This window comes from Somniosus microcephalus, chromosome 11 (genome assembly GCF_052327205.1).
Source record: "Somniosus microcephalus isolate GS21.2 chromosome 11, FLI_Smic_1.0, whole genome shotgun sequence".
In the NCBI taxonomy this organism is placed as follows: Eukaryota; Metazoa; Chordata; class Chondrichthyes; order Squaliformes; family Somniosidae; genus Somniosus; species Somniosus microcephalus.
In genome coordinates, this window is record NC_140997.1 from 229003977 (window position 1) to 229029341 (window position 25365).

The window sequence follows — 25365 nt, forward strand, 5'->3', positions numbered from 1 at the left end:
CTGACTTTTCCCTTCGCACATCCAAACACACGGGGCGATTTTAACCCGACTTGCTCAGCGGAAACCTGGCGGGTGGGGCAGTTAAAACCGCCCCGGGCTCTTACCTGTCCGAAAGCCGCCATGATCGCGACATCTGCAATTTTAACCTGCTCCACCGAGCAGGTGGCAAGGACAGGCGCCCGTAGCCAACGGGGTCCTTCTTTACGTATACGTGTTGCGGCCCCGTGACATTATTGCGACCCAACTGTAATTTTAACTCAGGCCTGAGCGGGGAATCCACCTGGGGTTAAAAATCGGGGCCACAGTCATTGGCCCCCAGATTTTGCTGACAAAAAAAAACTGCATGAATGACGCTCGCCGTTAATAACGCACAAATCGGCCAGCAACTTGCGGCGAGGAAGCGACACCCCGTAAATTGCGAATCGCCACAAGTAGCTGGCCAACTTGCGCCGCTCCGCCGCCAGCTTCACGAGAATGGCAGCTCGCGCACAACCTTCCCCGTGAGTTGGTGAAGTTGCTGCATTTGCACATAAATTGCCCATTAAACTCGCCACAGAAAGTTAAATCTGGTCATCGTCAGCGCAAGTATTGTTTTAACGACGTGCTAATTGTTAATGACTGCCAATCAACCTCTCTGGCCCAGAAAGTGAACAATTATCATAGAATCAGAGTGATACAGCACAGAAGGAAGCCATTCGGCCCATCGTGCCTGTGCTGCTAATTGTGGAGTCTCACTCCTTCATGGCCGTGAATTATTGGAGATTTAAAAAAATGTTAAATTTTAATTTTTTTCTTTTCCTTTCTGTCTACTTTTCTCTCTCCTAATCCAATCTTTCCTTCCCTCTCTTTATTTGTCTTTCTGTCCCTGACTTGACATGAATTCGCCCTCGTTCTCAGCCCTCCCTCTGTTTATTTCTCAATCCTTTAATCTCACCGGTTGAGGAGATAGACCGTTGGTCCCGGCGCTCACCGAGGCCCCAGATGCCCCGTTGCCCTCGCCGCGCCAGTATCAGCTCAGACTTCCAGCAACTTTGTGGGCAAACAAATGTTAAATCTGCAGGAACAAGTCTAACTAAGGGGAACACCGTGAGAGGCAAAATCCGGGCCATACATTTTTTCTTTATGATATTAAAAAGAACTCGCCATTTATTCAGTTCGAACCTGTCATGAATCTATCATGACTCATGGAGTTACACTGGGCGGCCAGCTGGTGGTGCCGTCCAAGGAGTATAAATACTCGGGCGTGGGCCCAGCTTGCTCAGGATGTTTTTGTAACCAGGAACTAGTGATGTAACTAAAATCTCATGGTTGTGAAACAGTTGATTAAAGCCTTGTTTTATACTCAAACCAAACGCTTAGTAGTCATTTTACATCAGAACCCCTTTCCCCAGGCCAGTTATGGAAGCGGGTTCCTACCAAGGTCCATGTCCGCCGCCTTGGGTCGCTGCGAGTAGGGGACGCCCTTGTAACACGCATCCAGCAGCTTCTCCTTCACTTGCATAACAGTGTCGCAGTTCAGCACTTTGACCAGGATCTCGGGAGCGTTCTCGTTCTCCGGGTTCACGCAGTTCAGGGTCTGTCGGGAGAAAGCAGACGCGGTCAGCGCGCCGTTGCAGCCGCCGGGCGGAAGCGGAGGGCGCCCGCCATTATCCTGCGCCGCCGGGCCGCCTCCCTCCGAGACTGACTGACCGGGTCTGCGCAAAAAACCCGGTTCCTCGATATCGGTGTCCTGGGTCTCAATCAACATCACAAAGACAGATGATCTGGGTCATTATCACATTGCTGTTTGTGGGAGTTTGCTGTGCGCAAATTGGCTGCTGCGTTCCCCACATTACAACAGTGACTACACTTCAAAAACTGTGCTTCGTTGGCTGTGAAGCACTTTGGGATGTCCTGAGATCGTGAAAGGCGCTATAGAAATGCACGTCCTTTCTGTCAATCCCAAATGTGAGCTGCACTTCAAAGGAGCTTGGGTAGGAGAATCTGTGCTCCCCTTTATACCACAGGGCGCAATCAGCGACCCCACTCCAGCACTTGTGCGTGCAAACTAGTGCAGCACTGTCGGAGGTGCCGTCCATTGGATGAGACGCTAAACCGAGGCCACGTCTGCCGGTTCAGGTGGACGTAAAAGATCCCACGGCGCTATTTGCAGGTGAGCAGGGGAGTTCTCACCGGTGTCCTGGGCCAACATTCATCCCTCAACCCCCCCACCCCCCATCACTAAAAACAGATTTTCCAATCATTTATTTCATTGCTGTTTGTGGGAGCTTGCTGTGCGTAAATTGGCCTCCGCGTTTCCCTACATTACAACGGTGACTACACTCCAAAAGTACTTCACTGGCTTTGGGACGTCCTGAGGCCGTGAAAGCCACTTTGGTCATCTGTCCTAATCCCTCGTGTGGCGGGAAAGAGAAACGGACTGGGAAGAAAGGTTGCTAAAACACCAAAAATATGCGAGAGAGAAAAATCAATTCTGAAACATCCAAGACAAGACACAACCAAGACAAGACACAAAAGAAATCTTTCAGTGGCAAAAGGGTTAATCACACCTTTCACTGATTTTACACTGTTTAAGGGCCTTGAACATGGAATCCGAATTAAATATTTACCAAGTATCTGAGCTCGACAGCTGTCACACTGCGAGTATCAGCTTGGTAAAAGAAGTCAGGAGACTTGCACGAGTGACGAGCGAGGTAAATTAGATGCCAAGTTTGGAATGTTCTAGAATTTGCCCGTTGACGATGCGGCACCTTACGTTGACGGATGAACAGGCACGGGGGGCGGGGGGGGTGGTGGTGGTCCTGTGACAGACTGAGGCAGCTCCCCAGTCGGTGTCCACAACAGAGGACGTCAAGGCACTTACCACAGTCTTGTAGTCAATCTGCTGGCGGATGAGCTTGTCTTCGCTCAGGGAGTAGCGCGCCTCCCCCGTGATGGCATCGATGGGTCCTTTCTCCATCTGCTGCTTGATGGCGCAGTACAGCATGAAGAGGGGCTCCCCAGCGCATTCCTACGCAACACAAGGCAACACCGCAATTAGCGTCAAACAAGGAACAAATATTGAAAAGAAAATACCGCGGATGCTGGAAATCTGAAATAAAAACAGAAAATGCTGGAAACACTCAGCAGGTCGGGCAGCATCTGTGAAGAGAGAGAAACAGAGTTCACGTTTCAGGTCGATGACCCTTCGTCAGATATTGTCAGTCCGTGTCTTCCGGTTGACAAGTGCCAGGAACAGATGAAGTTTTTCCACCCAACAGCAAGGCTCGCTGTCGAGCTGGTGACAATTCTGCTCTTTGAAGTTGCCCTTTCTGCGCTTGGATCCTCTCTGTCAGTCGCTCGATAACTCAGCTCCTAATGGGTCCTGGAGCACTCGCGCCAACACAACTTCAGCCCAATGGCCCGCTGCGCTTTGTCCGTGCAGACACAAAGGCCAGGCAGGTCCCAGGTTCAATCAGCCAGCCAGTCTGTGCAGCGTTAACCCACCTCAGTCCAGATGGCACTCCAACTAACTGGCTTCAGGAAACACCCATGGGTTAAGAAGAGGGGAGGGAGGTTCTAAAGGGCTTTTGCTCACTCTCCAATTAACTTCTCCCCCCCATCCACTGGCAGTGCTGGCGTCCAGTGTAAGCTGAGGTCAACATTGAATTATAGATCGCAGGCTTCGTGCATCTTGCTGTCCCGTAGCTTTAAAAAAAAAACTTCATTCTTGGGATGCTGGCCAGGCCGGCATTTACTGCCCTTCCCCTAGTTACGGATATGGGGATTGGGCGGGAAAGTAGAGATGAGGTCGAAGATCAGCCACGATCTCATTGAATGGCGGAGCAGGCTCGAGGGGCCGTATGGCCGACTCCTGCTCCTAATTCTTATGTTCTTACCCTGAGAAGGCTGTTGTGGGCCTTCCATTTGAACTGAGTGCCCACTTCAGAGGGCAGTTAAGAGTCAACCACATTGGTGCGAGACTGGAGTCACATATATGCCTCGACCGGGTAAGGACGGCAGGTTTCTTTCCACGAACCAATTGGGTTTTTATGACAATCCGACAGCTTCACGGTCACTTTAAGAACATAAGAAATAGGAGCAGGAGTAGGCCATTCGGCATAATTGCAGTAAGACATCTTTACTCTTATACTCAAATCCTCTTGTAATAAAGGCCAACATACCATTTGCTTTCCTAATTGCTTGCTGTCCCTGCATGTTAACTTTCAGTGATCCGTGTACAAGGACACCCAGGTCCCTCTGAACACCAACATTTCCCAATCTCTCACCATTTAAAAAATACTCTGCTTTTCTATTTTTCCAACCAAAGTGGATAACTTCACATTTCTCCACATTATATTCCATTTGCCATGTTCTTGCCCACTCACTTAGCCTGTCTATATCCCCTTGAAGCCTCTTTGCATCCTCCTCACAACTTACATACCCATCCAGCTTTGTATCATCAGCAAATTTGGATATATTACATTTGTTCCCCTCATCCAAATCACTGATGTAGATTGTGAATAGCCGAGGCCCAAGCACTGATCCTTGCGGTACCCCACTGGTTACAGCCTGCCAACCCGAAAATGACCCGTTTATTCCTACTCTCTGTTTTCTGTCTGTTAACCAATCCTCAATCCATGCTGGTATATAACCCCAATCCCATGAGTCCTAATTTTGTTAAATAACTTCTTGTGTGGCACCTTATCGAACGCCTTCTGAAAATCCAAATACACCACATCCACTGGTTCCCCCTTATCTATTGTGCTAATTACAACTTCAAAAAACTCTAACAGATTTGTCAAACACGATTTCCCTTTCATAAATCCGTGTTGATTCTGCCCAATCCTATTATTATTTTCTATGTGATGCTGGCTTTTTATTTCCAGACATTTTTAAAAACCTAGTTCATATTCTCAAACTGGCACGGTGGGATTTGAACTTTCAGTTTCTGGATTACGAGTTCAAGCCTTTGGATTACTAGTCCAGTATCACCACTATACCATACCGTGCTGTACGGGAGTCTGCTGACACTCACCGTCAAAGCTCAGTGACAATGGACACGCACCACCCTAGGTTGATTCCTGGGATGGAAGGGTTGTCTTCTGAAGAAAGGTTGAGCAGGTTGGGCCGATACTCATTGGAGTTTAGAAGAATGAGAGGGGATCTTATTGAAACATATAAGATTCTGAGGGGGATTGACAGGGTAGATGCAGAGAGGATGTTTCCCCTCGTGGGGGAATCTAGAACTAGGGGGCATAGTTTCAGAATAAAGGGTCACCCATTTAATACGGAGATGAAGAGGAATTTCTTCTCTCAGAGGGCCGTGAATCTTTGGAATTCTCTTCCCCAGAGAGCTGTGGAGGCTGAGTCAGTGAATATATTCAAGGTGGAGATAGACATATATTTGAACTACAGGGGAGTCAAGGGTTATGGGGAGCGGGCGGGAAAGTGGCATTAAGGCCAAGATCAGATCAGCCATGATCTTATTGAATGTCGGGGCAGGCTCGAGAGGCCAAATGACCTACTCCTGCTCATGGAATCATAGAAAGTTACAGCACGGAAGGAGGCCATTTCGGCCCATCATGTCCGCGCAGGCCAACAAAGAGCTATCCAGCCTAATCCCACTTCCCAGCTCTTGGTCCGTAGCCCTGCAGGTTACAGCATCCCAAGTGCACATCCAAGTACTTTTTAAATGTGGTTAGGGTTCCTGCCTCTACCACCCTTTCGGGCAGTGAGTTCCAGACCCCCACAACCCTCTGGGTGAAGAAATTTCCCATCAAATCCCCTCTAAACCTTCCACCAATTACTTTAAATCTGTGCCCCTTGGTTTTTGACCCCTCAGCTAAGGGAAATAGGTCCTTTCTATCCACTTTATCTAGGCCCCTCATAATTTTATACACCTCAATAAGGTCTCCCCTCAGCCTCCTCTGTTCCAAGGAAAACTGACCCAGCCTATCCAGTCTTTCCTCATAGCTAAGATTTTCTACTCCCAGCAACATCCTTGTAAATCTCCTCTGTACCCTCTCTAGTACAATCACATCTTTCCTGTAATGTGGTGACCAGAACTGCACGCAGTACTCTAGCTGAGGCCTAACTAGTGTTTTATCCAGTTGAAGCATAACCCCCCTGCTCTTGTATTCTATGCCACGGCTAATAAAGGCAAGCATTCCGTATGCCTTCTTAACCACCCTATCTACCTGGCCTGCTACCTTCAGGGATCTGTGGACATGCACTCCAAGGTTCCTTTGTTCCTCTACACTACTCAGTGTCCTACCATTTAATGTGTATTCCATTTCCTTGTTAGCCCTCCCCAAATGCATTACCTCACACTTCTCCGGATTGAATTCCATTTGCCACTGTTCTGCCCACCTGACCAATTTATTGATATCTTCCTGCAGTCTACAGCTTCCTTCTTCAGTATCAACCACACAGCCAATTTTAATATCATCTGCAAACTTCTTAATCATACCGCCTATATTCAAGTCAAGATCATTGATATATACCACAAAAAGCAAGGGACCTAGTACTGAGCCCTGCGGAACCCCACTGGAAATAGCCTTCCAGTCACAAAAACACCCTTCGACCATTACCCTCTGCTTCCTGCCTCGGAGCCAGTTTTGAATCCAACTTGACACTTTGCCCTGGATCCCATGGGCTTGTAACTTCGTGACCAGTCTGCCATGTGGAACCTTATCAAAAGCCTTGCTAAAGTCCAGATAAACTACATCAAACGCACTACCCTTATCTGCCCTCCTTGTTACCTCCTCAAAAAAATTCAATCAAGTTTGTCAGACATGACCTTCCCTTAACAAATCCGTGCTGACTATCCTTGATTAATCCGAGTCTTTCTAAATGAAGATTTATCCTGTCTTTCAGAATTCTTTCCAATAATTTTCCCACCACCGAGGTTAGGCTGACTGGCCTGTAATTACTCGGTCTATTCTTTTCTCCCTTTTTAAACAAGGGTACCACATTAGCAGTCCTCCAGTCCTCCGGCACCACACCTGAAGCCAGAGAGGGTTTGAAAATGATGGTCAAGGCCACTGCTATTTCCTCTTTTGCTTCGCTTAACAGCCTGGGATACATTTCATCCGGGCCTATTTCTTATGTTATGGAGTTAACTTAATCGGAGGAGAAAAGTGGAGATAATTGAAAAACACTAAAGAAAAACATCAATAGTGCCCTTGAATTTGTGAATAGTAAGAGGACTGGGACTAGGTTGGTTCCCACTCACTGTCATGGCAACGGGCCAGGGCCTTCCTACGAGGCTGGGATTCAGATGTGTTTGGCTTCTCCAGGGCTGTAATAATTGGGAGCATCTCCTCTCACGAAGGAGACGCTCTGAACTTACTTTCTAACCTCCCCCCACACCGCCACACATGGTCACTGCCCCCACCGCAGGCAGGACAGCCCCCTGAACTCTGTTAGCATCATAGCTGAGATTAAAGGAGAACGTCAGACCCTATCTGAACTATAGCAAGGATCGAAGGAGAGCCTTTTTCCGCAGACGCTCGCTCAAATACTTCGGTCAATGTACTCTCTCCTCTTGTATATCCCCCACTTCCACAGAGAGATGCGGGGGTGGGGGGGGGGGAGACAAGAGAGAAACAGAGGGGGGCAAACACAGAGGGATGGCAAGAGGGAGGGAGGGAGGGAAAGAGGGATGGCAAGAGGGAGGGAGGGAGGGATGGAAAGAGGGAGGGAGGGAAAGAAAGAGGGAGGGAGGGATGGCAAGAGGGAGGGAGGGAGGGAAAGAAAGAGGGAGGGAGGGAAAGAAAGAGGGAGGGAGGGAAAGAAAGAGGGAGGGAAAGAAAGAGGGAGGGAAAGAAAGAGGGAGGGAAAGAAAGAGGGAGGGAGGGAAAGAAAGAGGGAGGGAGGGAAAGAAAGAGGGAGGGAGGGAAAGAAAGAGGGAGAAAATGAAAATGTGTTTGGCCGAGAGAGAAACAGAATGAGAAAGACAGCGATAAGCAGAGAGATAAACACACACAAAAGTGGAGAGTGAAGAGAAGCTAGAGGCAGTGAGAGATGGAGAGCATGAAGACAGCACAGTGGGTGAAGCTAGTTGCGAGGCTTAAGACAGCAAGCGGTACAGTGAGCAAGAATATATTCTCCACAATTATTGGTACAAAGTTGAGCAAACAGCAAATGTCCTTCAGAGAATAACTTTGCTGAACAAAACACTGAAAAACTTTGACAAGCATCAAACAGAAAAAACCCAAACCAGAGGAGAAAAGAAACCACTTGGTCCAAGGTAGCCTGGAATGAGAACCCAGCTTCATGTTGTTAATTCATGTTATAGATGCAAGTTCATTCGTTCTTATTCTACGTGCCTCACTTCGCTTCTCCCCGTGCTTCCTCAAATTGAAATCACTAACGATCCTTCTCTCACCATATGCTGTTAGCATCTCCTTATCATCTCTGATAATTAAATAGGCAGCTGCTAACGAGCTTCAACACACATACATCACAGCCAGGACCTCCGACACCACGCTTGTCTCAAAAATTATCTTTAATCTGTGAATCTGACTTCATTAAAGTTGGTTGGATGGCAAGGGGGGGGGCGGGGAGGGGTGGGGGTGGAAAAGATAAATCTTTTGATGTCGTAGCTGAACATCTGAGACATGACAAACCGAGGCAAGGAACATTAATTACCTTCTCTGCCCGAATTCCGTAGAATGTCGTCACTCGGCATGCAATCTCTTAGCGACAGGAATGCAACTTATATTTCGGCAACACTCATCACGCGGAGAGTGCAGCAAAGTCGGAGCGAGAAGAAGAAGAAAGGGGAAACGGAAATTGGGGGGGAGTGGGAGGGGAGGGAAACACGGTCAAATAGGAGTGTAAGCAGGGACGGAGGTGAAGGGACTCAGGGAAGGTGTTAAAGGACAGTGGCCCAGGTTGAAGTCGAGCCCATGCTGATGTCTCATTTATCTGCTGACTAAGTGAAACAAGCTTGGGCCATCTCTACCCAGTTGGCAGGACTTCCCTCAAGTGTCCCTTTAGGGGAGGAAGCCTGCTGGCCTCACCCGGTCTGGCCCTACATGTGACTCCAGTCCCACACCCAACGTGGTTGACTCTTAGCTGCCCACTGAAGCAAGCCACTCTGTTGTATCAAACCCGCTACCAGTGGTTCAAGAAGGCGGCCCGCCACCACTTGCTCAGGGCAACTGGAGGTGGGCAATAAATGCCAGCCTCGCCAGCGACGCCTACATCCCGGGAATGAAGTAATAAATGTAAAAAAAAGGAGGCCACAGCACAATAGAAAACAATGGCCTAGAAATTCAGTAAGGCGCTGCAAGCTTTGCGCCCAGTTACCACCTAAAGAGGGCTTCTGCGCCAGTAGAGGAGGTTGCGCTGATATTGAGCTCGGCGGTAATGGCGGCGGTAGCCGGTAGCGCTGCGCCGGCACCGATGACGTCATCGGTGTGCGCAGTGCCCCGTTTCCGCCCCGATGCCGGCCCGACCCCCATATTCAGTTGCCGCCGCCTCCTCTGTGGCGGCCGCTACTAACATCCGGAGACCAGGGCCTTACTGCAGCCTTAGTGGGGCGCATAAAGGTGGAGGTGCGGCCGGCCGCTTTTTCGGCGGCCGCCTGCCCGCACCTCCTTCCCCGGCCTCCTCCACCACCCCCCCCGCGGCATTGCCGGCTGCTTTCCGCGAACCCGGCACTTCTCCGTGGTGCCGGGCTCATTTGCTGGCACAATCCAGCGGCGATCTCCCCGTTGCAGGCACCTCCACCTTAAGAGAAGGAGGAGGCCTGCAGTACCGCAGCCTGCCACACCGCATCAGGTGGCGCAGCAGCACCTAGAGCGCTGAAATTCAGTTTCAGCGCCCCAAGCGGGGGCGGGCACACCCTGGAATAGCGCCCGGTTCCGACTTGGGGCGCAAAAAGTGAATATCTGACGGTCGCAAATGGCTCCGCGCCCAGCGCTAACTTTTGGGCGCTAGCCAGCTGGCGGGGCCATAGTGAATTTCTAGGCCAATATGTATAAAAACAGCACCTTAGCTCCCTGTTGGTCGGTTGGATGTTAAACACCCCATGGCACTATTCAAAGAAAAGCAGGGAGTTCTCCCAGTGTCCCTCAGCCAACTCCACCCAAAACTGGTCACTTGCCCCATTGTTGCTTGTGGGATTAAGTGGTGTGCAAAATGGCTGTCACTTTTGCCTACACAGCAATAGTCACTGCATCCCAAAGGAAATACGGAAATCTTCTCATTATCTTTCACTCTTTCTACAAGAAACGACCAAGTACAAGAGCAAGGAAAACCTTGCTAAACCTTTATAAATCACTGGCTTGGCCTCAGCAGGAGTATTGTCCCCCAATTCTGGGCACCACACTTTAGGAAGGATGTCAAGGCCTTGGAGAAGATGCAAGGGAGATTTACTGGAATGGTACCAGCACTAAGGGACTTCAGTTATGTAGACAGTGTCAGCCGTGGCTCAGTGGGCAGCACACTCGCCTCTGAGTCATGAAGGTTGTGGGTTCAAGTCCCACTCCAGAGACTTAAACACAAACATCTAGGTTGACACTCCAGTGCGGCGCTGAGGGAGTGCTGCACTGTCGGAGGTGCCGTCTTTCGGATGAGATGTTAAACTAAGGCCCCGTCTGCTCTCTCAGGTGGATGTAAAAGATCCCATGGCACTATTTCGAAAAAGAGCAGGGGCGTTATCCCCAGTGTCCTGGCCAATATTTATCCCTCAACCAACATAACAGGAAAAAAAAAACATGGCATAGTGGTTAGCACTGTTGCCTCACAGCGCCAGGGACCCGGGTTCGAATCCGGCCTCGGGTGACTGTCTGTGTGGAGTTTGCACATTCTCCCCGTGTTTGCGTGGGTTTCCTCCGGGTGCTCCGGTTTCCTCCCACAGTCCAAAGATGTGCGGGTTAGGATGATTGGCTATGATAAATTGACCCTTAGTGTTAGGGGGATTAAATACGTGGGGTTACAGGGATAGGGTGGGATATGTGTTGGTGTAGGGGTTACGGGGATCGGGTGGGATATGTGTCGGTGCAGGCTCGATGGGCCGAAATGGCCTCTATCTGCACTGTGGGGATTCTGTGATTATCACATTGCTGCTCGTGGGAGCTTACTGTGCGCAAATTGTCTGCTGTGTTTCCCACATTACAACAGTGACTAGACTTCGAAAAGTGCTTCGTTGGCTGTACAGCGCTTTGGGGACGTCCGATGGTCGTGCAAGGCGCTATAGAAATGCAAGTCTTTCTTTACTTTTTCCAATCGCCATGGGGGTGGCGGGGAGGCACCAGGAGGATGGACGTTTCGGGGCAACCAATGGCGGGAGCGGGGCAACGGGAGGCAATGATGAAAACTCTAGGCATACGGCCAAACAGAGTTGGCAACTCAACCATCAATGCAAGGAGAAACGGAAAGATCTGCCGGAAAATTAAACAAAGTGGGGTGGGTGGGTCGGGGGTGGAAGAAAAGGCAGGGTTGATACAAACCCGCCAAGGAACGGTGTTGGTTCTGAGCAACATTCGGGCAAATGCAGACGCGAGTTGGTCCGAACACCTGAGGCGATTGATTTCACAGTTCAAAGGAGGGAATCAAGAACACACGGTTGCCATGGTGATCGGAGGCATGCATTGTTCATCAGAAACCAGCAAGAGGGCTCTTAAAAATAAAAATGAATGCACTCCTCTCACTGAAGACCACGTTTCACGGGGAACGACGCTGAAAAACTGGACTCTCCGTCTCGCGCGTTCGGGTTCGCCTGCGAGGCCGTGCCTGCTTTAATTCAGCTCGGGAGGCCTGTTACGCTTCAAAAATATAAATAGCAGCAAGCAAACATTTTCATCCACAATTATTGGGCACCACAGAGACGAACGGAGAAACTCAAAAGGAACAAAACTGTCATCAAGCTGGGAGTTCCCAGAACGAGCTGCTCGACTTCTGTTCACTAAACCACAAGATTGGCTTGGATGAAGGTGTCAGTTTGCCTGGTTTGATCTCATCTTTCTAAAATACAAACCCTACCATCTCCCAGCTACACGTTCAGCTGTTTCTTAAATGAGACCAGTGTCGTGGCTCTCACTGGGGTACAGTTGCACTGACACTGACTCTCACTGGGGTACAGTTCCACAGACACTGACTCTTACTGAGGTACAGTTCCACAGACACTGACTCTCACTGGGGTACAGTTCCACAGACACTGACTCTCACTGGGGTACAGTTCCACAGACACTGACTCTCACTGGGGTACAGTTCCACAGACACTGACTCTTACTGGGGTACAGTTCCACAGACACTGACTCTCACTGGGGTACAGTTCCACAGACACTGACTCTCACTGGGGTACAGTTCCACAGACACTGACTCTTACTGAGGTACAGTTCCACAGACACTGACTCTCATTGGGGTACAGTTCCATAGACACTGGCTCTCACTGGGGTACAGTTCCACAAACTATGACTCTCACTGGGGTACAGTTCCGTGGATGGTGACTCTCACTGGGGTACAGTTCCGTGGATGGTGACTCTCACTGGGGTACAGTTCCGTGGATGGTGACTCTCACTGGGGTACAGTTCTGTGGATGGTGACTCTCACTGGGGTACAGATCCACGGGCACCGGCTCTGGCTGGGGTACAGTTCCACGGGCACCGGCTCTGGCTTGGGTACAGCATAATCAGACAAAAAATTGACACCAAGCCAAAGAAGATAATGGGTCGGGTGACTTAAAGCTCAGTCAAAGAGGTAGGTTTTAAGGGAGTTCCTAAAAGTGGAGAGAGAGGCGGAGAGGATTAGCCAGGGAATTCCAGAGCTTAGGGCCTCGACAGCTGAAGGCACGGCCGCCAATGGTGGGGCAAAGGAAATGGGGGGGGATGTGCGCAGGAGACCAGAATCGGGACGAACTTTGGAGAACGTTTGAGGCAGCTAGGGTGTAATTTTCTGCAGGAGTTGGAAATGAAAAAGTGGAAGGGTTTGGGGCAGAGGTTTTGGTGGATCCGGGCTGTTGGAAAGATTAGAGACCGTCTTGGGATCGCTGGGGAAGCAGAGAGATTGAGCCGAGTGCGATTACACAAAAACCAGTGGGGAGGAAAAACCGGTCGAGGTCTTTGCAGATCCACACACACATCTGGAGGTTTGGCAGGCGAGAACGGAGGCCCAACAATTCCCTCACGTAAAGTAGGCATCTCATAATCAACTTTATTGTCACTGTTAGTGCACAAGTGCAGTACAACGAAATGTAGGCTTGCAGCTCCCGAGAGTGTACATTTGGAGACATTTAAACATACAACATTCAATTGGCTTGTAATACATTAACATAAACATAATAAAGTGCATTGGCAGATGTGCAGGCTTTAGAGTTTATTTGTGGAATTCAGTAGGATGACAGCCCTGGGAAAGAAGCTGTTCCTAAATCTGGTCGTTCGGGTGCTAATGCATCTGTAGCGTCTCCCAGATGGCAGGAGGGCGAACAGACTGTGGCTGGGGTGGGTAGGGTCTTTGATGATGGTCCATTATACTTTTGAGACCTCAACAAGTACTTTATATTAAATATCGTAAAAAAATATTCACTGCCTTTAAAAGAAATGATCTTTCTTTTCAGCTTTAAACAAGGCTGAAATGAACAGTTTGACAAACCAATTTATTCCTCTGCAAATGATCCTTCATTTTGATGTACATCCCACCTTAAAATAATATAAATGCATTGGTGCCTCTAGGCAATCTTTTTATTTTATTTATAAAGCGATGGTCACGAGCTCCCATAACATGACTAAAATATACGTTATTTGGACAGTACACAGCGCTTCAACGAGCGCCTGTCAGCACAAATGCAATTCCTTCTCTTCAATTCATTGAAGCCAGATCTTCGAGGACATAAAAGCAAAAAGCCACGTGTGTTGTGCATTATTGATGAATGACGCACTTTGGGGACTTCTGAAAGACAGAATCCCCGATTTTCCACCATTTTACTTCGGCTCTAGTCTCGGAATTGCAATTGCGGGATCTGGACGTGGTAGCCACTTCTTTGATCGTCGGGCCAAATCTCTTCTTTTTTTAAACTTAAGGAATTGCGATTCTGATTTCCTCCCCCGCCCCCACCACCGCCGCTTCCCAGAAATACCTGTCGTCTTTTCCTGAGCTATTTTACCATCTCTTCATCGACATCTCATTGAAGTCACTTAGCTGGAGTAGCTGTGTTGCCCTGGAGTCTCCAGGCTGGAACTGAAGATTCATCTCCCGGCACTTTGAACATCCCTAATGTTCATTGCCTCTCCTGCCTCACTCAGTAGATTACAAAACATTTATCACCCTTGTTGTTTTAAACCATCTTCTGTTGTTCACTTGAGGAGTAACGAATTTAGCTTTATGGTTGCAATCACTTAACCATAACATTTTAAAAAATCTGTTCTTCAGAGTATAACGCGGTTCACAAGCGGGGCTTTGTCAACAGTTTTGAATGTAGGCGTGCGCTCAATTCTTGTAGGTTTCTCTCTTCTCAAACTTAACACAAAAGCTTTTTATTTTATACACTATTCTCTTTATCAAACTGGAAGTGGCGTTGCCATATTTGGTAGTCTCCGGTCAATGCATCCGTCCTTCAGCCGATACTTACATAAGAATTAGGAGCAGGAGTAGGCCATACGGCCCCTCGAGCCTGCTCCGCCATTCAATAAGATCGTGGCTGATCATCGACCTCAACTCTACTTTCCTGCCCGATCTCCATATCCCTTGATTCCCCTCAAGTCCAAAAATCTATCCATCTCAGCCTTGAATATGCTCAACAAAAATTCAGCTTCACAACAACCCAAGGTGGGATTTGAACGCCTGCTCTACTGGATCATTAGTCCAGGCCATTACCAGTAACATCACCACTACGCTACCACTCCTGATGCTTATGCACACAAGTTTATATTTCTCGTACATCAACATCCTTTTACGTAGGTTGCAATGGTATGTAGTGGGGTGTTTATAGTGTGGCACTACTTGAAACATCCCAAAGCCTTACTTCAATCTTGAACTGGCTGTTGCTAGGGTGATTTGTAATTCTCTCCCTCTCTCTCGACTGTTGCTAGGCTTGGGTATATATCTCCCTCTCCCTCATGTACCAACAACCCTTTAAACAAGAGGTGGTCTTCCTAATATCTCTACTTTAAATTTACCAACAAGGTGATGAACAGAGTGCAGAAGCCAAGGAAAAAACAAGAGAGCGGCACCGAGCACAAAAACATTGTATAGTAATCTGGGATGTAATGCTTAAGTTATCCACCAGATGGAGACAAATATTAAGGGATCATATTTACCAGTATTAAGGTAATGTCCTGGCATACCACTTATTAAGGTATTGGCATTGCATTCTGGGTATGACTCAGAGGTTGATTCTCCATCTTGGTTATCGCACAGTAAGAATTGGAAGTGTTTGCTGCAGCTGTAAGAGCTATGTTCTCTGCTACATATGTCTAATTAAATAGTTGAGTTTTGGTTCCTGAAGTCTGGCTTATCTCAGTTTCTGACCTTACCACTCGGATATCACACATTGTTGACACAATAGAGATGGAAAAGATGGTGATGGAGAGATTGGAGCTCAGACGTGAGACACAAATCACTTGTAAGGCAACAGGCTTTAGAGAGGGAAAACTACTGGACAAGGGGGGTAAATTGAGACAACTGAAAAGTAACTGAATACACAGGATCTCACATTAAGCGCAATACAACTGCGATTCCGACATTAAAGTTAGTCCAGTCTTACCTTCAAGAACTTGTACAACAGGAAAGTAAACCAATTTGTCAGCATCTTCTCAGCAACAGACTCAGTCCTTTAAAAAAAAATTTTGTAATTATTATGAAGTTATTATAAAGTTCATTTGTTTGCAACGTACAGTTTAACTACCATCTCCATCATCGCCAGAGTTTCTGCAAGGATCTATTTTTACAAGAATCGGCTAAAATGGCAGTCCGGGTTTTTTTAAACTGACTGTTCTTGACCCAGCAGGGCCACTATTGGTTATCTCTATTACTATTGGTTATCTCTATTACTATTGGTTATCTCTATTACTATTGGTTATCTCTACTACTATTGGTGGATTTACTAACCCACAGGCTCCGATATTTAACATCAGGTCAGGACACCAATGGGAGTCAGGGGTTTTGGGGTTCGGGGAGATTAGCGAGTCAGGGGTTTTGGGGTTCGGGGAGATTAGCGAGTCAGGGTTTTGGGGTTCGGGGAGATTAGCGAGTCAGGGTTTTGGGGTTCGGGGAGATTAGCGAGTCAGGGGTTTGGGGTTCGGGGAGATTAGCGAGTCAGGGGTTTTGGGGGTCGGGGAGATTAGCGAGTCAGGGGTTTTGGGGTTCGGGGAGATTAGCGAGTCAGGGTTTTGGGGTTCGGGGAGATTAGCGAGTCAGGGGTTTTGGGGTTCGGGGAGATTAGCGAGTCAGGGTTTTGGGGTTCGGGGAGATTAGCGAGTCAGGGGTTTTGGGGTTCGGGGAGATTAGCGAGTCAGGGTTTTGGGGTTCAGGGAGATTAGCGAGTCAGGGTTTTGGGGTTCGGGGAGATTAGCGAGTCAGGGTTTTGGGGTTCGGGGAGATTAGCGAGTCAGGGTTTTGGGGTTTGGGGGGATTAGCGAGTCAGGGGTTTTGGGGTTCGGGGAGATTAGCGAGTCAGGGTATTGGGGTTTGGGGGGATTAGCGAGTCAGGGGTTTTGGGGTTCGGGGAGATTAGCGAGTCAGGGGCTTGGGGTTTGGGGAGATTATCGAGTCAGGGTTTTGGGGTTCGGGGAGATTATCGAGTCAGGGTTTTGGGGTTCGGGGAGATTAGCGAGTCAGGGTTTGGGGGTTCGGGGAGATTAGCGAGTCAGGGTTTTGGGGTTCAGGGAGATTAGCGAGTCAGGGTTTTGGGGTTCGGGGAGATTAGCGAGTCAGGGTTTTGGGGTTCGGAGAGATTAGCGAGTCAGGGTTTTGGGGTTCGGGGAGATTAGCGAGTCAGGGTTTTGGGGTTCGGGGAGATTAGCGAGTCAGGGTTTTGGGGTTCGGGGAGATTAGCGAGTCAGGGTTTTGGGGTTCGGGGAGATTAGCGAGTCAGGGGTTTTGGGGTTCGGGGAGATTAGCGAGTCAGGGTTTGGGGGTTCGGGGAGATTAGCGAGTCAGGGTTTTGGGGGTCAGGGAGATTAGCAAGTCTGGGTTTTGGGGTTCGGGGGAATTAGTGAGTCTGGGGTTCGGGGAGATTAACGAGTCAGGGTTTTGGGGTTTGGGGAGATTAGCGAGTCAGGGGTTTTTGGGTTTCGGGGGATTAGCGAGTCAGGGGTTTTTGGGTTTCGGGGGATTAGCGAGTCAGGGTTTTGGGGTTTGGGGAGATTAGCGAGTCAGGGGTTTTTGGGTTTCGGGGGATTAGCGTGTCAGGGGTTTTTGGGTTTGGGGAGATTAGCGAGTCAGGGGTTTTTGGGTTTGGGGAGATTAGCGAGTCAGGGGGTTTGGGGAGATTAGCGAGTCAGGGGTTTTTGGGTTTGGGGAGATTAGCGAGTCAGGGGTTTTGGGGTTTGGGGAGATTAGCGAGTCAGGGGTTTTGGGGTTTGGGGAGATTAGCGAGTCAGGGGTTTTTGGGTTTCGGGGGATTAGCGAGTCAGGGGTTTTTGGGTTTCGGGGGATTAGCGAGTCAGGGTTTTGGGGTTTGGGGAGATTAGCGAGTCAGGGGTTTTTGGGTTTCGGGGGATTAGCGAGTCAGGGGTTTTTGGGTTTGGGGAGATTAGCGAGTCAGGGGTTTTTGGGTTTGGGGAGATTAGCGAGTCAGGGGTTTTGGGGTTTGGGGAGATTAGCGAGTCAGGGGTTTTTGGGTTTGGGGAGATTAGCGAGTCAGGGGTTTTGGGGTTTGGGGAGATTAGCGAGTCAGGGGTTTTGGGGTTTGGGGAGATTAGCGAGTATGGGGTTTTTGGGTTTGGGGAGATTAGCGAGTCAGGGGTTTTGGGGTTTGGGGAGATTAGCGAGTATGGGGTTTTTGGGTTTGGGGAGATTAGCGAGTCAGGGGTTTTGGGGTTTGGGGGGATTAGCGAGTCAGGGGTTTTGGGGTTTGGGGAGATTAGCGAGTATGGGGTTTTTGGGTTTGGGGAGATTAGCGAGTATGGGGTTTTTGGGTTTGGGGAGATTAGCGAGTCAGGGGTTTTGGGGTTTGGGGAGATTAGCGAGTCAGGGTTTTGGGGGTCGGGGAGATTAGCGAGTCAGGGTTTTGGGGTTTGGGGGGAATTAGCGAGTCTGGGGTTCGGGGAGATTAGCAAATCAGGGAGTTTGGGGTTCGGGGGGATTAGCAAGTCAGGGTTTTTTGGGGTTCGGGGAGATTAGCGAGTCAGGGGTTTTGGGGGTTCGGGGAGATTAGCGAGTCAGGGTTTTGGGGGTCGGGGAGATTAGTGAGTCAAGGTTTTGGGGTTCGTGGAGATTAGCGAGTCAGGGGTTTGGGGGTCGGGGAGATTAGCGAGTCTGGGGTTTTGGGGTTCGGGGAGATTAGCGAGTCAGGGGTTTGGGGTTCGGGGAGATTAGCGAGTCAGGGTTTTGGGGGTCGGGGAGATTAGCGAGTCAGGGGTTTTTGGGGGTCGGGGAGATTAGCGAGTCATGGTTTTGGGGTTTGGGGAGATTAGCGAGTCAGGGTTTTGGGGTTCGGGGAGATTAGCGAGTCAGGGGTTTTGGGGTTCGGGGAGATTAGCGAGTCAGGGGTTTTGGGGTTCGGGGAGATTAGCGAGTCAGGGTTTTGGGGGTCGGGGAGATTAGTGAGTCAAGGTTTTGGGGTTCGGGGAGATTAGCGAGGCTGGGTTTTGGGGGTCGGGGAGATTAGCGAGTCTGGGTTTTTGGGGTTCGGGGAGATTAGCGACTCAGGGTTTTGGGGGTCGGGGAGATTAGCGAGTCAGGGTTTTTGGGGTTCGGGGAGATTAGCGACTCAGGGTTTTGGGGGTCGGGGAGATTAGCGAGGCTGGGTTTTGGGGTTCGGGGAGATTAGCGAGTCAGGGGTTTTGGGGTTCAGGGAGATTAGCGAGTCAGGGTTTTGGGGTTCGGGGAGATTAGCGAGTCTGGGGTTTTGGGGTTCGGGGAGATTAGCGAGTCAGGGGTTTTGGGGTTCAGGGAGATTAGCGAGTCTGGGTTTTGGGGTTCGGGGAGATTAGCGAGTCAGGGTTTTTGGGGTTCGGGGAGATTAGCGACTCAGGGTTTTGGGGGTCGGGGAGATTAGCGAGGCTGGGTTTTGGGGGTCGGGGAGATTAGCAAATCAGGGGGTTTGGGGTTCGGGGGGATTAGCGAGTCAGGGTTTTGGGGTTCGGGGAGATTAGCGAGTCTGGGGTTTTGGGGTTCGGGGAGATTAGCGAGTCAGGGGTTTTGGGGTTCAGGGAGATTAGCGAGTCAGGGTTTTGGGGGTCGGGGAGATTAGCGAGTCAGGGTTTTGGGGGTCGGGGAGATTAGCGAGTCTGGGTTTTGGGGGTCGGGGAGATTAGCGACTCAGGGTTTTGGGGGTCGGGGAGATTAGCGAGTCAGGGGGTTTGGGGTTCGGGGGGATTAGCGAGTCAGGGGTTTTTGGGGTTCGGGGAGATTAGCGAGTCAGGGGTTTGGGGTTCGGGGAGATTAGCGAGTCTGGGTTTTGGGGGTCGGGGAGATTAGCGACTCAGGGTTTTGGGGTTCGGGGGGGATTAGCGAGTCAGGATTTTGGGGGCGAGAGAGGCAAGCAGGAGTCCGAGCTTTGGAGCCAGGTTTGGGAGGGGGGGTGGGGGGTGGAGGTCTTGAGAGACCAGTGAAAGCCACGTTACCACCACTTTTGAGAATTTCTCATTTTTGAAGTGGATAAAACACGGGTCTGATCTGTGGTTACTGGGAACCTAATAGAGGTAATCTGAAAAGACCAATTAGAAGCTTTAAAACTCCATGGACCATACCAAGTATAGGAGGACTCTCAATTATCTGTTACCCATGGGTGGGACGGGGCGGGGGGCCATGAATGCAGTTCCACCTGGACAGTATGTTGCTCCCCAGAGCAAGAGACACGACACAAGAATTCAAACCACATAATTTGACTGTGGATTACCAACAACAAAATGTGCATTTATATAGCGCCTTTAACGCAGTAAAACGTCCCAAGGCACTTCACAGGAACGTTACCGGGCAAAATTGGGACACACGAGCCATATATGGAGATATTATGACAGGTGAGAGGAAGGTTGACGTAAGAAAACTACTAGGCACTTGGTCTAAGCGTTAAACAAAGCTTTAATCAACTGTTTTACAACATGGAGGTCTAGTTGTGTCCTTCACTAGTTCCTGTTAAGAATGTCCTGAGCAAGCTGGGCCCGTGCCCGAGTATTTATACTCTCCCTGGACAGCGCCACCCGTAGGCCGCTCAGTATTATTTCATAAGTCTTTCTTTCATGAATGACTGATTCATGTCAAAGGTCTTAAGGAGTGTCTTAAAGGAGGAGAGGTAGAGAGTCGGAGAGGTTTAGGGAGGGAATCCCACAGCTTAGGGCCTCGGCAGCTGAAGGCACGGCCACCAGTGGTGGAGCGATGGAAATCGGGGATGTGCAAGAGGTCAGAATTGGAAGAGCGCAGAGATCGCCTAGGCTTGTAGCGCTGGAGGAAGCTACAGAGATAGGGAGGGATGAGGTCATGGAGGGATTTGATGACAAGGATGAGACAACTTATCACAAATGGAATAAAATCCATCCCCAATCCATCATGAACTGTGTCTGCCAATATTCCAGAGGGATATTAGAAATGCAACACATCAGAGGGTTCAAGACCAAACCCATCTCACTCATACTTTGTTCTGGGGGGGGTTCTAAATTGCAACTCTCCCAGGATGCTTTCCAAAAGTTTCACATCCCTACCACACTGTCTCTTCACTCAGACTCTCTTTCAGCATTGACCAATGAACTGAATCCCCAAAGCCACTGCATGCACAGGACAGATTCACCTTAAACTGGCATTTTCTGTTAGTAATTGGAACATTTTTTAAATCAAATTTTGCTTGAACAGTCTCAAGACTCCTCACCCGAATTAAAGTATTACTTTCTTTGAACTAATCTCTGTGCTTAACAAAGGGAGGCGTGTGAGTGTTGGGAAATAAAACATATTTTCCATTTCAAACACCCAGTGTTCGTATCAAACACTCCCAGCACAGGCACAGCACGGGTTAGATACAGAGTAAAGCTTCCTCTACACTGTCCCATCAAACACTCCCAGGGCAGGTACAGCACAGGTTAGATACAGAGTAAAGCTCCCTCTACACTGTCCCATCAAACACCCCCAAGGCAGGTACAGCACGGGTTAGATACAGAGTAAAGCTCCCTCTACACTGTCCCATCAAACACTCCCAGGGCAGGTACAGCACGGGTTAGATACAGAGTAAAGCTCCCTCTACACTGTCCCATCAAACACTCCCAGGGCAGGTACAGCACGGGTTAGATACAGAGTAAAGCTCCCTCTACACTGTCCCATCAAACACTCCCAGGGCAGGTACAGCACGGGTTAGATACAGAGTAAAGCTCCCTCTACACTGTCCCATCAAACACTCCCAGGGCAGGTACAGCACGGGTTAGATACAGAGTAAAGCTCCCTCTACACTGTCCCATCAAACACTCCCAGGGCAGGTACAGCACGGGTTAGATACAGAGTAAAGCTCCCTTTACACTGTCCCATCAAACACTCCCAGGGCAGGTACAGCACGGGTTAGATACAGAGTAAAGCTTCCTCTACACTGTCCCATCAAACACTCCCAGGGCAGGTACAGCATGGTTCAGATACAGAGTAAAGCACCCTCTACACTGTCCCATCAAAAACTTCCAGGACAGGTACAGCACGGGTTAGATACAGAGTAAAGCTCCCTCTACACTGTCCCATCAAACACTCCCAGGGTAGGTACAGCACGGGTTAGATATGGAGTAAAACTGCCCCGACTGTACCACCTCAAGCACTTCCAGGTCATGGTTAGCTGCAGAGCAAAGTTCTCTTTAAAAAACAAAGTCTTGCATTTATATAGCGCCTTGCACAACCTCAGAATGTCCTAAAGTGCTTTACAGCCAATGCTCTTCTCTGGCACAACAATATGTTTTCGCGTTAACTTCAGAAAAGACCCTTTACTCTCATTTTTTTGCACGCTGGCACAAATTGCAGGACAGTCTTGTGTTGTAAACTCACGCCTGCGAGGACTGGGTTGAGATCTGCTGATGTTCATTTCACTCAGGACCCTGACAGATGGCAGAGAGAGGGCAGCTTCACCCGACAACCCTGAGCTGGGCTTCGAGGTGAAAGGATAGCTGTAAGCCCACTGGTCACCCTACAGAACCAGAAACCGAAGAGCGATGACTCTACAAAATGTCAATTTGAAAAACTGAGGCGCTGCTCACGTATCTGAGGAAGGATGTTCTTGCCATGGAAGGAGTTCAGCGAAGATTCACCAGGCTGATACCTGGGATGGCAGGAATGACGTATGAGGAGAGATTGGGACGATTGGGCTTGTTTAGAAGAATGAGAGTTTAGAAGAATGAGAGGGGATCTCATTGAAACTTATAAAATTCTGACAGGACTGGACAGACTAGATGCAGGAAGGATGTTCCCGATGGTCGGGGAGTCCAGAACCAGGGGTCACAGTCTAAGGATAAGGGGTAGGCCATTTAGGACAGAAATGAGGAGGAATTTCTTCACCCAGAGAGTGGTGAACCTGTGGAATTCTCTACCACAGAAGGCAGTAGAGGCCAATTCATTAAATATATTCAAGAAGGAGTTGGATATATTTCTTAAGGCTAAAGGGATCAAGAGGTATGGGGAGAAAGCAGGGACAGGGTACTGAGTTTGGATGATCAGCCATGATCGCATTGAATGGCGGAGCAGGCTCGAGGGGCCGAATGGCCTACTCCTGCTCCTATCTTCTATGTTTCTATATCTAAAATGGCCGACCTGAATCAGGAGGACTGGACGGAACCATGTTAAAACCGAACTGATTCCCAGCAGTTTGAATGCTCTACTGAGAGAGACATGCAATGGCTGGTCCCCTCAAAGTCCCCGGCAATCTCCTAAACAAATACTGAATTCCAATTAAAATCTACCAATTAAGTTAATTAGCCAACTTATTACATAAATCATCCAAAATGTCGCCTCAGATGCGACTACACTTCAACGGTGCTACATGATAATGACCTTGGAAACATCACCTGCAAAGTAATTAAAATGCTTCCTTATTATCAATGCTTATTGCTTCTAATTTATTAACAGCTCTCGCACAGGCCGAGAGAGAGCTACTATTTAATTGCTCGAAAGCTGATGACTTTGAAGAGAAGACGTAACAATGGAAACGGAAGCCCACCTCGATCACTTATTTTGTGGTGGATTCTTGTGCTCGGCGAGGGCATTACTGCAATTATATAGGGCCCTGGTGAGACCACACCTGGAGTATTGTGTACAGTTTTGGTCTCCTTACCTAAGGAAGGATATACTTGCCACAGAGGGAGTGCAACGAAGGTTCACCAGGCTGGTTCCTGGGATGGGGGGATTGTCCTATGAGGAGAGATTGAGTAGACTCGGTCTATATTCTCTAGAGTTTAGAAGAATGAGAGGTGATCTCATTGAAACCTACAAAATTCTTACAGGGCTTGACAGGGTAGATGCAGGGAGGATGTTTCCCCTGGCCGGGGAGTCTAGAACCAGGGGTCACAGTCTCAGAATAAGGGGTCGGCCATTTAGGACTGAGATGAGGAGAAATTTCTTCATTCAGAGTGTTAAGTCCGTGAATGATTGAGACACGGACTAGCAGGAGAGAAACAAACAAATCTTTACTGGTGAAAGGCATAAACGAAAACTAACCAACAGAGGCTCTCTAGCGCCTTTTATACAGGGGTGGTCACTGCCGGTACTGCAGTCTGAGACCAGTTATTCTCTTAAAGGTACATACACAACACAGAGGGTGGTGAATCTTTGGAATTCTCTACCCCAGAGGGCTGTGGAGGCTCAATCGTTGAGTATATTCAAGACAGAGATCGATAGATTTTTGAATATTAATGGAATCAAGGGATATGGGGATAGTGCAGGAAGGTGGAGATGAGGTAGAAGATCAGCCATGATCTTATTGAATGGCGGAGCAGGCTCGAAGGACTGAATGGCCGACTCCTGCTCCTAATTCTTATATTCCTATAAATAGGAGCATCGAATACTCTGAGCACGGGCAGAGAGAAGAATTAGATCCAGAGTAAAACTCCCTTTAACTCTGGCCCAGCACTGGGCCGCAGTCTCAACCTCAACACGATCTCTCCCTCCCCCTCTTATCTCACCCCCCGGTGTAACATTTTGGATTCCCACACCGTGGTTTCTCCAAGTGAGATTGTCAATTAGTGCCAGATTCAGAGCAATTTACAGCGAGCCTACAGCACAGAAACAGGCCATTCGGCCCAAATGGTCCGTGCCGGTGTTTACGCTCCACACCAGCCTCCTCCCGCCCCTCTTCATCTCACCCCATCAACATATCCTTCTAGTCCTTTCTCCCTCGTGTGTTTATCCAGCTTCCCCTTAAATGCATCTATACTAGTCGTCTCAAACCACTCCATGTGGTAACGAGTTCCACATTCTAACCACTCTCTGGGTAAAGAAGTTACTCCTGAATTCCTTATTGGATTTATTAGTGACTATCTTGGAGAGTGCTATCCAACTGGACCCACTGCCCTGCTCTTTCCCCATAGCCCTGAAAATGTTTCCTTTTCAAGTATATATCTGATTTTGAAAGGGATTGGGGGTGGGGGGGGGGGGGGAGGTAGAGCTCCTGTTTTGTGCATACGTGTTGAAGGGGGAGCGGGTGAGGAGTTTGACTTTGAACATGTGGGTTCGCGTATCTTGAGAGTAAGGGGGTCTGTATTTGTATATCAGGGTCTCACGTTACTGCACAATCAAACGCGACCCACTCATTTCTTTTGCTACAAGTATCTGCTCCCCATCTCTAGAAGGTTAGACGACCCTGCCTTAAACCCAACCCTGACTGCACCAAGGCGAGACATTATATTTTCTATGCCAGCCATAAACTCCCAAATTAATTAATATTTAAACAATGCTGTACATTATCAAACGCATTCTCTCACACACTTGAGAATTCATTGAGCAAATCCATTTGACTGACCCACAGTGGAACAGGATTGGGACTACAATGCATGGCAAATATACAACAACGACTTGCATTTATATGGCACCTTTAACGTAGTAAAACTACCCCAAGGGGCTTCACAGGAGCGTAACCAGACAAAATTTGACACCGAGCCATGTAAGGAGATATTAGGTCGGGTGAACAAAAGCTTGGACAAAGAGGTGGGTGCTAAGGAGGGGAGAGGGGTAGCGAGGCAGAGAGGTTTAGGCAAGGAATTCCAGAGCTTAGGGCCGAGGCAACAGAAGGCACAGCCGCCAATGGTGGTGATGTAAGAAAAC

At 49.0% G+C, this 25365-nt stretch overlaps 1 protein-coding gene across 1 annotated transcript in view; it reads right to left on the reverse strand.

Moving 5' to 3' along the window:
* Positions 1-25365, reverse strand: part of LOC147111318 (plexin-A1-like) — a 616616-nt gene that overhangs the window by 34492 nt on the left and 556759 nt on the right. The window contains exons 23-25 of the mRNA XM_086002083.1: positions 15695-15761; positions 2864-3010; positions 1417-1576 (exon numbers count right to left, since the gene is read on the reverse strand). Coding sequence (XP_085858209.1) covers positions 1417-1576; positions 2864-3010; positions 15695-15761 — 374 coding nt within the window. The remainder of the gene's footprint in view (positions 1-1416; positions 1577-2863; positions 3011-15694; positions 15762-25365) is intronic.